We start from the raw sequence: 16623 nt of genomic DNA on the forward strand, positions 1-16623 counted from the left end.
TATGAGAAAGGCTTGTCCTGCCATCGCTGGCATTGAGGGTGGAGGAGAACACCCCAAGGTGAGGAATGCGGGTGGCTTCTAGAAGCTTGAAGAGGCAGCAAATGGTTCTCCATGAGCACATCCAGAAGGAATGCAGCCCCACTGACACCTTGGCCTTAGCCCAGTAAGACTCATGTCAGACTTATGACCTCCACAACTGTAAGACAGTGAACTTGTCTTGTTTTGTAACTGTGTTACAAGAGCAACAGAAAATCAGATAGACTTTCACATAGTGACTGAGCTGCTCGAAGGATCTCATTACAGTGAGTTGACTTGAAGTACATGCAGGGAGTTGAGTCTGCTGTGCTGGACAGAGAAGGAATTAAGAGTCCACCCTGACTCCTTCAGAAGAAGCAGGGAAAGAGTGGCCTGAATTAGGAAAGTGTTAACTGTGGCCTTCTAAAGAATTACAGATTTATTCCTTTTGAGAAGGGTTGCTAACTTGAACTTGGCTAGTAAATGTTGCCATTAAGGTTTTTAGGGAGCCCAGGTGAAAACATAAAAGGCTTAAGTTGTCATCGTAATGTAAATTGTCTTATGTTACTGCAGTTCCTCTCCCAAATTACTGAGCTTGGAATTAATGAGATTTTACTGTGATATTCAGTTTTACAGTGTTGGGCAAATGTTGTAAGTGGACGTCCTACAGCCGTAGCCATCAGGTGAAATGGTTCTTCCAGCCACCAAAAAAAAAGTTGCAAGACTTCTCTTGAATTTTCTTCCCCTCACACCATGATATATTTGTCAAGATCAGGAGTAAAATGTTGTTCTAGTTTGCTAATGCTTCCAGAATGCAAAACACCAGAAATGGATCAGCTTTTATAAAGGGGGTTTATTTGGTTACACAGTTACAGTCTTAAGGCCATAAAGTGTCCAAGGTAACACATCACAATCGGGTACCTTCACTGGAGGATGGCCAATGGTGTCTGGAAAACCTCTGTTAGCTGGGAAGGCAAGTGGCTGGTGTCTGCTCCAAGTTCTGGTTTCAAAATGGCTTTCTCCCAGAACGGTCCTCTCAGCTTCAGCTCCTCAAGAACGTCACTCTTTGTTGCTCTTGCGGTGTTTGTCCTCTCTTAGCTTCTCCAAAGCAAAAGTCTGCTTTCAAAGGTCATCTCTAAAATGTCTTTGTAAGCTGAAGCTCGTCTCTCAGTTCCAGTGCGTTCTTCAAAGGGTCCCTCTTGGCTGTAGCTCCTCTTCAAAACATCACTCACAGCTGCACTGAGTTCCCTCTGCCCGTCAGCTCATTTATATGGCTCCACTGATCAAGGGCCACCCTGAATGGGTGCGGCCATGCCTCCATAATACATTCAAACCAGCACAAATGTCTATCTGAAAAATAGCTGAAATGCACTGCCAAGTGTCTGTGTGTGTGGCATAGGAACTCTTTTATGGACACTCACCACGTATTTCAGACATGGATGTGTGTTCTCAGGTACTTAGAGCCCAGTGTCGGCACAGGCTGAAGACCAGGCTCCTCTCCTGTGTCTTGGGTCTCACCTTCAGCTGCCTGGGATTTGGAATCACTTCACTTCTTTACCCATTTTTCATCTTGCTCCCTGCTTCTAACCATCCATTACCATCACTTTGTTTTTTTTTTTAAATCTCTCATATGTTAGAATGACAAATAACCATGGAGGAAGACAGTATACAGGGGCCTTGCTGCTTCGTGGCCAAGTGCTGCTTGTGTTTCAAGCCTCAGCTCAGACTTCACCTCCTCCTACTCCCTGACTCCAAGATGGAGTGAGGTGCCCTCTGTACACCCCCACACCTCAGCAGTGAGCTTTGCACACACAGTGTCTGGTCATCTGTCCATCTCCGAAGCCCCTGTGCCATATTCCTGTCTGTACACCTAGAACCCAGCACAGAGCTGGAAAGCAGGAGGAAGGGACTGGGGGAGCAGAAGTTTGTCAAGGGAGCTGGGACTGTACTGTGAGCTGCCCTGTGGGGACTTCCAGTAATGTTCATCCATGTGCCCTTCTCACTCCCCAACCCCACCCCACCCCCTACCAGTTCATCTGTGAGAACCAAAGTCCTAAATGGTGGGGAAGGATTGATGCATCCCCAGAAGGATGAGTTAAAGTCCTAGACCCCATCCCTTGAACATGACCTTATGTGGAAACGGGGGGTCTTTGCAGATGGAATCAAGTTAAGATGAGGTCATCCTGGATTAGGGTGGGTCCTCACTCCAGTGACCAGTGTCCTTATAAGACAAGGAGAAGGACATACAGACAAAGGGAAGGCAGCCACGTGATGACGGAGGCAGAGACCAGAGTAAGGGTCCGACAGCAGAGAAAGGCCGAGGATGGCCGGCCGATACCAGAAGCTAGAAGAGGTGGGGCCAGCCACAGGTGGGGCTCTGCAGTCTACTCCTGCATGAAGAATCTAAGGAGCTGACACACTCTTCTGGAAAGGGTTGGGTGGAAGGTTCCCAATAAATATGCAGTGAGTGGACGGGTATATGAGCTGGAACTGGAGATGAACTACCCAGTGCCCACATGAAGGTCCCCATCAGTGGAAAGGCCACCTGTGATGGTTGGGTTCATGTGTCAACTTGGTCAGGTGGTGGTGTCCGGGTGTCTGGTCAGGCAAGCACTGGCCTAACCGTTACGCAGGGACATTTGTGGCTGCTTAATAAACCAGAAGGCTGCTTTAGTAAATCGTCAGTCAGTTGACTGCACTTGTGACTGATTACATCAACAAAGGGTGTGTCTTCTGCAATGAGAGAATTCAATCAGCTGATTTTAATCCAATCAGTTGAAGAATTTTAAAGGAGAAGAGAGAACTTTCACTACTTCTTCAGCCAGCCAGCTTCTCCTGGGGAGTTCATCGAAGACCTTCATTGGAATTGCCAGCTCGCTGCCTGCTCTACAGAATTTGGACTCATGCATCCCAACAGTTGCATGAGACACTTTTATAAAATCTCATATTTATAGATATCTCCTGTTGGTTCTGTTTCCCTAAAAAACCCTAACTAATACACCATCCCACCCAACCCCCGATGTTTCTCTTTCATTTTTGGAATTTAGGAATATTTTAACCAATAAGGAAGAGCTGAGTGGCTATCACCACTGTCATCCCACAGGTTTAGCTACTTTGACAAGTGGTAAGGTCCTGGGCACTAGGAGTATCTGAACAAGGACGAGAAAGAGGGCATCATCTTGGTCTATCCAGGGCCCAAAGCAAAAAGGAGTCCTTTTGTGTCCCCAGAAGGGCATCCAACGCCTCACTGGTGTACTGAGAAATCATGATTCCTAAACTGCTCCTTTTCCTTCTGATACCTTGAGGTCAACAGAGACACTTTCAAAATTGGGTTCCTTGAAATACTAGGCAGGGAGGCAAAGTTTTTGAACAGCACTTTGTAACTGATGACCTCAAAGCTTAGTCTCCCCATAGCCTATAAGTTGCCATACTCAAGAAGAATCCTGGTTTCCATTCATCAGGGGCCTCCCTCTTTGGGAAGCAGGGAACACCTTGTCTTGGGATAATCAAACCGGGACTGGAGGATCCTTTGTCAGGGATTGTACTAGCCAGCTTTGGTTGCAGCAACAAATGACCCCCCATGTCTCGGTGACTTACAACAAAATAAAAACACTTCTTGCTCAACACAAGTGAGGGCTACGGGTGGCTTTGGATTGGCAGGCTTGGCTGAGCTCCACATGTCAGCTTATTCCAGAACACAGCTGTAGGAGCATACCCTTTATTGGGACCTGCTGTTCTCACGGTAGAGGGTGGGAAACGAGGAAAGTCAGAATCAAATGACATAATCACATTGAAAGCACCTGGTTGGACATGGCAAGCAGATGTGTTGTTTGCTCACACCCTACTGAGCATGTCACATGACCAAGCACCAAGCCATGTGACAGTGGGCAGGGTGGGCAATCACACCGCAGGGAGGGAGTGATCAGTCGGGGACAGTAATAATTCAGTTGACCATTCAGGTCACTAGTTTGCTTTGATTCTCTGGAATTATTGCCAAAGTGGATTGCAAAGGCCCCCAAGTCCACCTCCCTCCCTCCCACCACACACCCACAATCCCAAGGGACAGGTGCCCTCTCCATCCAGTTCATCTCTCACTGTCTGTCCTTTCCCCTGGGCAGGTGGGTGGCGGGGCCGTGGAGCCCCTGCTCAGCGACCTGTGAGAAGGGCATCCAGCATCGGGAGGTGACCTGCATGTACCAGCTGCAAAACGGTACCCATGTTGCCACCCGGCCCCTCTACTGCCCGGGCCCCCGGCCGTCACCCGTGCAGAGCTGCGAAGGCCAGGACTGTCTGTCCATCTGGGAGGCGTCTGAGTGGTCACAGGTGGGTGCCTGGGTTTTTCCACCAGTGGGGAGACCACCAGGAGGGCCTCTGGGCCCTGCCCCGGGACCCCAGGTGGTACCTTTCACTCCAGAGTGTTCGTGAGGTGCTACATCCATCCCCATGCCCTCCTCCTCCCCATCCCAAGGTTCTTTTCAGCCCACATATTCTCCAACTCCATTTGGGATAACATGCTCCTCCTTGTTGCTGATAAATGGATATGCTGACACAACAGTGAAAAAGTAAGACTTGATCCCATTTCCTGTGCAAATTCACATGCAAATACATATGTGTATGTATGTGTATATGTGCTTGTGTATATGTATATATATATATGTATGTGTATATATGTATGTGTGTGCATGTGTATGTGTGTATATACCTTTTGGTTTTTCCTTTGGGCGTACTTGAACTGTAGTGTGATCAGTTCAGGGAGCTAGTTTCAGAGGCTTTCCTTTAACTCCATGGCGGATTTTTATTTGACAGGAGCTGGGCTGAAAAGGTCAGCTGTTAGTGTGCGAGTCAGAGCTACAACTCTGGTGCCATCAAACGTTTTGGGAAGAGGTCAATTAAGCCTTAAGTTTTAACTTTGAAGTCTGGCCCTGGAAACCTCATTTTATCTTTGGTGACATCCCCCTTCAAGGCCTACTTTACATTAATGATTTTGATATTTTGGCTATAAAGCAAGCAAAACAAAAATAGCTGAATAAAGGGCAAGCCTCCCTCAGGTCTCCCATCAAAAGTGTTTCAGAAAACTCAGAAGGCTAAATCCAAGACACTCTTCACCGTGGAAAATATTTCAGAGTTCCTTTTTATTACTGAACAGTTGAAAGTATTTTGAACAAGAGCATATTCAGCTCATTTTTAATGAACAAAAAAGGCTTGCTCTTGGCTGTTCTACAACTGAGTTTGGTTTTCAGACCAATTTTAACGTGTGTTCATTAAAAGACCTGAGTCTTTAAACCTACTCTTTATGATATCTTAGGGAATGGAGAGAAGTAAATAAGTATGTTGTTTGATTTGTGTTAATTTATATGTACTTAGGTTTGCATGTTTAACGATCAAGGGACTTATATTCTTTTTTTTTTCCTAAATAAAACAAAACATTTATTTTGAAATTTTTAAACATACAGGGCAGTTATAAAAATAATACAGAGAACTCCAACACACCCCTATCTGCCCCTAGATATCTGGAGCCACCAATTTTAACATTTTGTCAAATTTGCTGTATCATTCCATCTATCTATCCATCTATCCATCCGTCTGTATGTCAGTCTTTCAATTGCATATAGGTTGTATACATCATGCTCCTAGAACAATTAATACCACCATGTACATTTCCAAGAATAATGATCTTCAATTACGTAAGTCCCCACACACATTTTTTGAGTCAACCATTTGAAAGATACAGATAGAATTCTCCTTACCCCTAAATCCATCAGCACGTATCTAAGATGAAGACATTTCTTCTTAGGGTCACAGTACCACTGTCGTATCTAAGGAGATTAATAATTCCTTAACTGATATCCACTTCATATTCAAATTTTCTTAGTCATCTTGAAAATATCTTTTATAACCAGGTTTAAAAAATTTTTTTAAAGCTGACATCAAACGAGTTTTGCACATTGTATTTGCTTATTATGTCTCTTTAATCTTAAACTGTTCCCTGCCTTTTACTTTTTGTCCTGTTTGTTTCTTTTAATGATAATGACTTTTTTTTGAAGAGACCTGGCCTTATAGAATGCTGCACATTTTGGGTTTTTCTGATCATTTCCTCATGATAACTTTCCCTTGTTTCTCTACCCCCCACATTTCTTATAACTATATTTCTTATAAACTAGAATTAGGTCTAAAGTTTGATTAGATGTGAGTTAAATATGTCTGGCAGAAATGTTTCATAGGTGATGCACAATTCTTACTGAATTTTTACAGGAGGAACTCAGGGTTTTCAAACCATAAATAAGATTATACTTCAGCAGCTTTAAATTTGGTCATTTGAATAAGGTGATGATCATTGGATCTTACCACTTTAAGGTACCTTTGAATACTCTGTTCCTCAAAATAACTTTTCACCTAAGGTTTTAACATCTGTATTAGTTTCCTGGCTGCTAAAATAAATACCTCGCAATGGATAGGATCTTACCATTTTAAGATACTTTTGAATCCTCTGTTCCTCAAAAATAACTTCACCTAATGGTTTTTTTTTTTAATTTTTTTTTATTAAATTCAGTTTTATTGAAATACATTCACACACCACACAATCATCCATGGTATACAATCCACTGTCCACAGTATGATAACATAGTTACGCGTTCATCACCACAATCTATCTCTGAACATTTTCCTTACATCAGAAAGAACCAGAACAAGAATAAAAAATAAAAGTGAAAAAAGAACACCCAAATCATCCCCTCATCCCACCCCATTTGTCCTTTAGTTTTTATCCCCATTTTTCTACTCATCCATACACTAGAGAAAGGGGGTGTGATCCACAAGGTCTTCACAACCACACTGTCACCCCTTGTAATCTACATTATTATATAATTGTCTTCAGGAGTCCAGACTGCTGGGTTGGAGTTTGGTAGTTTCAGGTATTTACTTCTAGCTATTCCAATACATTAAAACCTAAGAGGTGTTATCTATATAGTGCATAAGAACGTCCACCAGAGTGACCTCTCGACTCCATTTGAAATCTCTCAGCCACTGAAACTATTTCGTCTCATTTTGCATACCCCTTTTAGTCAAGAAGATACTCTCAGTCCCACGATGCTGGGTCCACATTCATCCCCGGGAGTCATACTCTGTATTGCCAGGGAGATTTACACCCCTGGGAGTCGGGTCCCACGTAGAGGGGAGGGCAGCGAGTTCAACTGTCGAGATGGCTTAGTTAGAGAGAGGGCCACATCTGAGCAACAAAGAGGTACTAAGGGGGAGACTCTTAGGCACAATTACATGCAAGTTTAGACTCTCCTTTGTGGTAATGAGCTTCATAAGGACAAGTCCCATGATCGAGGACTCAGCACATCAAACCTCCAGTCCCAATGTTTGTGACAACATCAACCCCAGTCCAGGTGAGGATGTCCAACACATCCACACCTTCCCCCAGATCCTCGGGGCTGGGGAGGGGGAGGCTGTAAATATATTTTTTATTATCTGCCCAAATTACTCTGGGATGTGTCACTATTTCACTCCAGCCTATACTAACCTACCGTATCTCACTTCCTATTCAAAGTTCCATGTAATTGTGGTGTTTGAACAAATCGACTGTAGAGTTGTACTGTTTAGAAAATTTAGATCCTGTACCAAATAGATATCTCTTCCCTTGGTCTCATATGGAAGTTGAAGTTTTAAAATACAATCAGTTTCAACCTTTACCCTTTGGCCTGGCTTGCCCTGGTCTTAACCAGACCTGCTTCATTCATATCACTAATTGAAGTTTGGGTTCTTTTTCGGCTTTTTTTTTTTTTTTTCTTTTTTGACAGTGGCTGTATGCACTAATACTGACATTCATATCTGCTGAGCTCTAGCTCTGAGTTTCAGGTGTCTCAGAGATATGCATTGTTCCAGAGACCAATCAGGTTATACACTAGGGGATCAGCATCTCAAAGTTTAGAGATAGGCCTTACAATTCAGGGATAGAGTTAACTGCTGTAAGAGCTTACAATCTAGGGACTATTACAATTATTGTGTCCACGTTAGGCTATGTTCTAAGATTCAATTCTGGGTTTACACATTGTAGTTAGTCCATATTGGTGAGGCATCATCCCTCTCACCATGTTTTCTCCAACACTTTTACTCCTATATATATATTTTCCTACAATTTTATAGAGTTATATTCACATACCATACATTTATCCACAGTGTACAATCAGTTGTTCATGGTATCATCATAACGTTGTACATTTATCACCACAGTCAGCACTTGAACATACTGATTGCTACAAGAAAAATTGTTTTTTTTTTTTTTAGCAATAAGAAAAAAATAATAAAAAGAAAAATAACATGTCATACAATACAATATACTAGTAAGGACAGCAAATAACACCACTACCAAGAATCCCATATTCCTCCCCTATATCCCCCTCTCATATACATTTAGCATTGGCATATTGCCTTTGTTACATTTAATGGAGGTATATTACAATGTTGCTATTGACCATAGACTCCAGTTTGCTTTATTATGTTTTTTCCTGAATACCATCCCCTTTTCAGCTCTCTACATGGTTGACATTCATTTGCTTTTCCACATGCAAAAACATTTTTTTATTTGTATATTTAGTAACAGTCATTGGCCACTCCAGTTTTTGCCACGTTATACAGTCCCAGTCTTTATCATCTATCTTTACCTCTCGTGTCATACATTCTCCTATCCCACCTCTTTCAGCTTTACTCACAGACATCTTTGTTCAGTGTACTTACAATACTGCGCTACCATCACACAGTATTATGCTATCTATTTCTGGATCTATGCAATCAGTCCTAAACATTCTGAAGTCCTTCAGCATCAAATGGCTGGTCTCTGCCTTCTTTCTATCTCCTGGTCACCTGTGTTGTCAGCTTTTAACTCCCAAAGTTTGTTCATTAATATCTGCTCATATTAGTGAGACCATACAGAATCTGTCCTTTTGTTTCTGGCTAACTTCACTCAACATAATGTCCTCAAGGTTCATCCACATTATTATATGATCCATGTCTTTGTTCTGTCTTACAGCTGCATAATATTCCATCATGTGTATATACCACAGTTTGTTTATCCACTTGTCCTTTGATGGACATTTGGGCTGTTTCCATCTCTTGGCAATTGTGAATAATGCTGCAATAAACATCGGTTTACAAATGTCTGTTTGTGTCTTAAGTTTCAGTTCCTCTGAGTATATACCTAGCAATGGAATAGCTGGGTCATATGGCAAATCTATACTTAGCTTCCTGAGGAACCTCCACACTGTCTTCCAGAGTGGTTGCACCATTCTACATTCCCACCAACAATGAATAAGTGTGCCTCTTTCTCCACATCCTCTCCAGCACTTGTCATTTTCTGTTTTTTGGATAATGGCCATTCTGGTAGGTGTGAGATGATATCTCATTGTGGTTTTGATTTGCATTTCCTTAATAGCCAGTGAAGTTGAGCATTTTTTCATATGTTTTTGAGCCATTTGTGTTTCCTCTTCAGAAAAATGTCTGTTCATGTCTTTGGCCCATTTTTTAATTGGATTGTTTGTCTTTCCATTATTGAGATGCAGGATTCCTTTATATATTCGGGATATTAAACCCTTATCTGATATGTAGTTTCCAAATATCATCTCCCATTGTGTAGGTTGCCTTTTTACTTTTCTGACAAAGTCCTTTGATGTACAAAAGTGTTTAATTTTGAGGAGATCCCATTTGTCTATTTGTTCTTTGGTTGCTCACGCCTTGGGTGTGAGATCTAAGAAACCACCTCCCATCACAAGATCTTTAAGATATTACCCTACATTTTCTTCTAAGAGTTTTATGGTCTTGGTGCTAATGTTTAGGTCTCTGATCCACTTTGAGTTAATTTTGGTATAAGGTGTGAGATGGACATCCTCTTTCATTCTTTTGGAAATGGATATCCAGTTCTCCAAACACCATTTATTGAACAGGCTGCTCTTTCCCAGTTGCTTCGGCTTCACTGCCTTATCAAAGATCAGTTGTCATAGATGTGAGGGTCTACTTCTGAACACTCAATTCGATTCCACTGATCAGTATATCTGTCCTTATGCCAGTACCATGCTGTTTTGAGCACTGTAGCTTTGTAATATGCTTCAAAGTCAGGTAGTGTGAGACCTCCCACTTCATTCCTCTTTCTCAAGATATTTTTGGCTATTCGGGGCACCTTAGCCTTCCAAATAAATTTAGTTATTGGTTTTTCTATTTCTGTAAAGTAAGTTGTTGGGATTTGAATTGGTATTGCATTGAATCTGTGAATCAGTTTAGGTAAAATTGCCATCTTAACTATATTTAGTCTTCCAATCCATGAACATGGTATGTTCTTCCATTTTTTTAGGTCTTGTTCAGTTTCTTTTAGCAGTTTCTTATACTTTTCTATGTAAAGGTCTTTTGTGTCCTTGGTTAAGTTTATTCCTAAATACTTGATTCTTTTGGTTGCTATTGTAAATGGGATTTTTTTCTTGATTTCCTCCTCTTGTTGCACATTACTTGTGTATAGGAACACTACAGATTTTTGCATGTTGATCTTGTAGCCTGCTACTTTGCTGTATTCATTGACTAGTTCTACTAGCTTTGCTGTAGATTTTTCTGGATTTCCTACATATAGAATCATGTCATCTGCAAATAGTGAAAATTTTACTTCTTTCTCTCCAATTTGGATGCCTTTTATTTCTTTTTCTTGCCTAATTGCTCTAGCTAGAACTTCCAGCACAATGTTGAATAACAATGGTGATAGTGGGCATCCCTGTCTTGTTCCTGATCTTAGAGGAAAAGCTTTCAGTCTCTCCCCATTGAGTGTGATGTTAGCTGTGGGTTTTTCATATATTGCCTCTATCATATTGAAAAAGTTCCCTTCTATTCCTATCCTTTGAAGTGTTTTCATCAGGAAAGGATGTTGAATTTTGTCAAATGCCTTTTCTGCATCAATTGAGATGATCATGTGGTTCTTCTGCTTTGATTTATTGATGTGGTGTACTACATTAATTTATTTTCTTGTGTTGAACCAGCCTTGCATACCTGGAATAAATCCCACCTAGTCGTGATGTATAATTCTTTTAATGTGCTGCTGGATTCGATTTACAAGTATCTTGTTGAGGATTTTTGCATCTATATTCATTAAAGAAATTGGTCTATAATTTTCTTTTTTTGTAGTATCTTTGTCTGGTTTTGGTATTAAGGTGATGTTGGCTTCGTAGAAAGAGTTAGGTAGCTTTCCCTCTTCTTCAGTTTTTTTGAAGAGTTTGAGCAGGATTGGTACTAATTCGTTCTTGAACGCTTGGTAGAATTCACATGTGAAACCATCTGGACCCGGGCTTTTCCTTTTTGGGAGCTTTTTGATGACTGACTCAATCTCTTTACTTGTGATTGGTTTGTTGAGGTCGTCTATTTCTTCTTGAGTTAATGTTGGTTGTTTATGCTTTTCTAGGAAGTTGTCCATTTCATCTAAGTTGTCTAGTTTATTAGCATATAGTTGCTCATAGTATCTTCTCATTATCTCCTTAATTTCTGCAGGGTCAGTAGTTATATTTCCTTTCCCATTTCTGATTGTGTTTATTTGCATCTGCTCTCTTTTTTTTTTTTTTTTTTTTGTTAGCCTAGCCAGTGGTCCATTGATTTTTTTGATTTTCTCAAAGAACCAACTTCTGGTTTTGTTGATTCTCTCTATTGTTTGCCTGTTCTCAATTGCATTTATTTCTGCTGTAATCTTTGTTATTTCTTCCCTTCTGCTTGCTTTGGGGTTGGTTTGCTGTTCTTTTCTAATTCCTCCAGGTGAGCAGTTAACTCTTCAATTTTTGCTCTCCCTTCTCTTTTAATATAGGCATTTAGGGCAATAAATTTCCCTCTCAGCACCGCCTTTGCTGCATCCCATAAGTTTTGATAAGTTGTGTTTTCATTGTCATTTGCCTAGAGGTATTTACTAATTTCTCTTGTAATTTCTTCCTTTACCCACTGGTTTTCTAAGAGGGTGTTGTTTAGCCTCCATATGTTTGTGAATTTTATGACCTTCTGCCTTTTATTTATTTCCAACTTCATTCCATTGTGGTCTGAGAAAGTGTTTTGTATGATATCAATATTTTTAAATTTGTTGAGACTTGCTTTGTGACCCAACATGTGGTCTATCCTAGAGAATGTTCCATGAGCACTTGAGAAAAAAAAGTGTATCCTTCTGTTGTTGGATGCAGTGTTCTATAAATGTTTGTCAAGTCTAGTTCATTTGTCATACAATTCAACATCTCTGTTTCTTTAGTGATCCTCTGTCTAGATGTTCTATCCATTGATGAGAGTGGTGTATTGAAGTCTCCAACTATTATTGTAGAGGTATCTATTTCTCCTTTCAGTGATCGCAGTGTTTGCCGCATGAATTTTGGGGCATTCTGGCTTGGTGCATAAATATTTATGATTGTTATGTTTTCTTAATGAATTGACCCTTTATTAATATATAGTGTCCTTCTTTGTCTCTTTTAATTGTTTCGCTTTTGAAGTCTAACTTGTCTGATAATATAGCTACTCCCACTTTTTTCTGGTTGTTGTTTGCATGAAATATCTTTTTCCAACCTTTCACTTTCAGTCTATTTTTGTCCTTGTGTCTAAAGTGAGTTTCTTGTAGACAGCATATAGATGGGTCCTGTTTTTTAATCCATTCTGCCAGTCTGTGTCTTTTTATTGGGGAGTTTAATCCATTTACATTTAGTGTTATTACTGTAAGGGCAGTACTTTCTACTACCATTTTGTTTTTTGGAATTTATATGTCATATATGGGACTTATATTCTTGATACTTGCTAGAGGGGGAGGGGACAGGTAGGCAGCTCCATTCCCACCCTGCTCCACCACCACCACCCCATAGATGAGCCTTAGAGCCTGGGTAACATGACCTTTGATCCAAACAAAATTTGTGCTTTATTCTGATAAAAACAGTAAATTTTCCACTCATACTCTCTCTTATGGGGAAAAAAAATGCCCTCTTGAGAAACAGCAGCACTGACATCATCAATCAATATTGAGGCATTAAATAACTATATTTGAAAAATATGAGACAATTGAAGCAAGATTTAAAGAAATATCTGTATTTATAATCTATATATCTATATCTATATATGCCTCATATCCTCACAAAATAGTCTAAACTCTGGTTCATCCCAAGCATTAACAAAATGCTCCCTAGAAGCACTTTAGAATCAAATCTGTTCCCATGAGAATCTGGCATTTCTGAAGTTTCACCGTATTTAAGCTCCTTGAGCCTCTCTTTTTCTGGAACTGAATGGGTTCATTTTCTGCAAGGGAGCATTTCTAGACATGGTTGTTTTAATTTGGCAGTGTAGATTCCGCACCACCTACCCCCCAGCTTTTTCCTGATTTGGGATGAAAAACAAACCACACACATCCCAAGGGAAGCAAAAAGCAGTGGCTCTTCTTGACCAAAAGGGGGAAGAGAAATGAAACAAAATAAAGTTTCAGTGGCTGAGAGATCTCAAATAGAGTTGAGAGATTATTCTGGAGGTTATTCTTATGCATGATATAGATATCCCTTTTTAGTTTTTGCTATATTGGAATAGCTAGAAGGAAACACCTGAAACTATTGAACTGCAACCCAGTAGCCTTGCTTCTTGAAGACAAATGTATAACTATATAGCTTACACTGTATGACCATGTGATTGTGAAATCCTTGTGGCTCACAATCTCTCTGTCTAGTGTATGGAGATGAATGGAGGGATGAGGACAAAAAGTAAATGAATAATGGGCGGATGTTTTGGGTGTTCTTTTCTACTTTTGTTTTTATTCTTATTTATATTTATTTATTTTTTGGAGTAATGAATATGTTCAAGGGCTGATTGTGGTGATGCACACACAACTCTGTGATGACACTGTGAACAACTATTGTACACTTTGGATGATTTAGGGGATGTGAATATATCTCAATAAAATTGCCGGGGGTGGGGGAAATGGCGGCGGCTCCAGCCCTGGCTCAGAAGCCGAGGGAGATGCCGAGCGCCCACACCCTGCCCTTGCCCGGGCCTGGAGATCACCAATGTGGGTCTGCCAGTCAACAGGAGCCAAACCAGGCAAGAAATAGGCTGGAATTGAGTGTTTCAAGGGAAAGGGGCAAAAGAAGCCAAACTGAATGAGACAAAGCAGGATCTTGGGCAAAAATGAGGAGGGTCTTGGTTTGGAAGGAGCCAGCCACGTGGACACTGGGCCCTGGGAGAAGCCCCCCATCTAAGTGACGAGTACAAACTTGATGCAATGGTCAGAAAGACTTTCCATGAGGAGATGCAGAATTGTCAGCCCTCCTGCCATCATCCAGGCATTCCACCACAGCCCTCCTGGTGTCCTGGACTCAGCCCACCATGGCTGGAGGCCCCGTGGGCCCATCCTGCTGTGTGCTGATCCCCAGCACTCGGGGGGCCCCTCAAACCAGCCCCTCACCCCTTGCCCAGTTCAGGTGCACCCCCACCTTCCCCCAGGTTATATCATAACCAGTTTCTGAAGCAAGTACAATTCTTCTAAAAGAAACCATTTTATACCAATCTAAAAAGAAAACCCAGTGGCACTTCTAGGCAGACAGCTAAAGTGAATTCAAAGGAAAAAGAAATCTCAACGACATTTTGGGATACATGTTAATAACAGAAATATCAAGAATAATGTGTACCTTATGTACATTTTTTTTCAAGCAAACACAGTGGAACTTCTTAGAAGTCAGGTTGGTTGCAGCTCAAGAAAATCACCACCATAGCCTCCCCTATTTTGGTAAATTGAGCAAGTGTGAAACTGAAATTAAAGATTTGGAGGCTCCATTTTGGGCTGTTGTAGCCCATGAACACACCTCACGGGTTAGTAGCTCTGGGACCCAGCTGTCAGGAGGAAGCAGGATGCAGCCTTCAGCCCCCGTCTTCACACATTCTGTGTGTCTGTCCATCATGGAGAGGGCCTTCTGCAAGACACGTTGGAGGGAGGGCTTCCCAGGACTGCCAGACCCTGTCACTTCTGTTTGCTCGCCAGCCCATAAGCACCTGTCAGCCGTGACCTTCCAGAGCTTTCCATTGGAGGTGGGTGAGCACTCTGCTCCAGCCAGCTCACCGCCTCCCATGAGCCTGGGGTGGGGCAGGCTGGGACAGGCACGAACACATCCCAGAACATCCTTCATGTCCACCAGCTGTCCTTCCTCCCTCCTTCCAGGGATCTTGCTGCTTGAGCCCCTGGGACTCCTGAGCTCTTGAGGCTTGCACATCCTTTGTCCCCTCTCAGGCCTTACTCTGTCCCCTCCTTGCACTGTCTCCCACCCATCTCCTAGAACCTTGAAGGGACGTTCTTCTGATACTGTGCCTGGTGTCCACCTAAAAACATTCCTTGTAGCTCTCTGGCTTCAAGGGCTCGCCAACTGCCTTCCATGGAAGTCACCTGTGGCTTTGCTCTCCTCCTCCTTCTCTCCACCTGGGCAAAGTACATGTACCTAGAGGCCAGCCAGGGGGAGCCAGGAGCCTCAAACTTCTTTATTTCAGTTTCCTCACCTCCCTCCACCTGACCTCTGATCGCTGCTCCACTCCAGGGTCCACCAGCATCTGCCCTTTGACCTCGCCCACTGTCCTTGGGACCTGGCCACGGCCACTGCCACTCAGTTCTACTCTCCTAGTTTGACCTTCTAGGTGCCCCGATTCCTCCCTCTCCTGGCTCTGATGATCCTTCTCACCCTACGCTCACATCCCTGGCCACGTGGCTGGAGAAGACGCCAGGAAGACAATGAGCTTTTAGAGTCCGGAGACCACGTCGTCCTCATTTGTGTGTCCCCAGGTCTGGCCCACAGCAGGGACTCACTAGGTGCTGACAAACTGAAACCAAAATGGGCTGGATTAAATGTCTAAGGGTGTCTTGCAGTGTTCTGCCAACTGCGGAGCAGGAACACAAAGACGCACGGTGACCTGCACCAACCCACAAGGAAACTGCGATGCATCCAGGAGGCCGAAAGCCGAGGCGGCGTGCGAGGACTACTCAGGCTGCTATGAGTGGAAAACAGGGGACTGGTCAAAGGTAAGTGTTTTCCGGCTGCAGCCGTGCAGGGGACTGGAGAGTCAGGAAGCCGGCTCTTGTCACGGGCCCCCATGCTATGAGGTACCCCCGGGTTCACCTGGAAATCCATTTTCTTTCCAAACTCCCCACCTGCCAGGGGCTCCATGGGCTGTATTCCAGAACCTTCTCTCTGGCCTGGAGCCTGGCAGGATGCACTCAGCACGTGGCTCGGGGGCTGGCTGCCACAAGGCGGGGTGCTGGGTGCCAGGTCAGCTGTCCTGGATGGGGTGCCGGGAGTACCCCAGCTTCGCACAGAGGGCTTGGCTCCCACCATCATGAAAGCCTTGTAAATGTGGGGGAACCGTCGTGGAGGCAGACCTGGAGGGGACTCACTTTCATTCATTGCCAGGACCTCAGAGGCCCTGGGCGCAGGAAAAAGAAGGAGGCCATAGCCAGCTAATCGGTGCTCCCAGGCAGTAAGAATAAGAAGGATTTATGGAATGGCCTCCCCTGGAAGCCAGCACCCGTGTGTCTGTGAACCAAGCATAAGCCAGACAGCCCTGCCCTAGCCAGCAGCAGGCTAGACAGAGCTGGGG

General features: G+C 42.9%; 1 protein-coding gene across 5 annotated transcripts in view; it reads left to right on the forward strand.

The window, feature by feature from the left end:
* ADAMTS17 (ADAM metallopeptidase with thrombospondin type 1 motif 17) overlaps nt 1-16623 on the forward strand; it is a 419938-nt gene that overhangs the window by 388446 nt on the left and 14869 nt on the right. For all 5 annotated transcript variants that reach the window (XM_037832907.1, XM_037832908.1, XM_037832909.1 and 2 more), the window contains 2 exons: nt 4134-4338; nt 15896-16048. In XM_037832907.1, coding sequence (XP_037688835.1) covers nt 4134-4338; nt 15896-16048 — 358 coding nt within the window. The remainder of the gene's footprint in view (nt 1-4133; nt 4339-15895; nt 16049-16623) is intronic.

This window comes from Choloepus didactylus, chromosome 4, assembly GCF_015220235.1.
Source record: "Choloepus didactylus isolate mChoDid1 chromosome 4, mChoDid1.pri, whole genome shotgun sequence".
NCBI classification, from domain to species: Eukaryota; Metazoa; Chordata; class Mammalia; order Pilosa; family Megalonychidae; genus Choloepus; species Choloepus didactylus.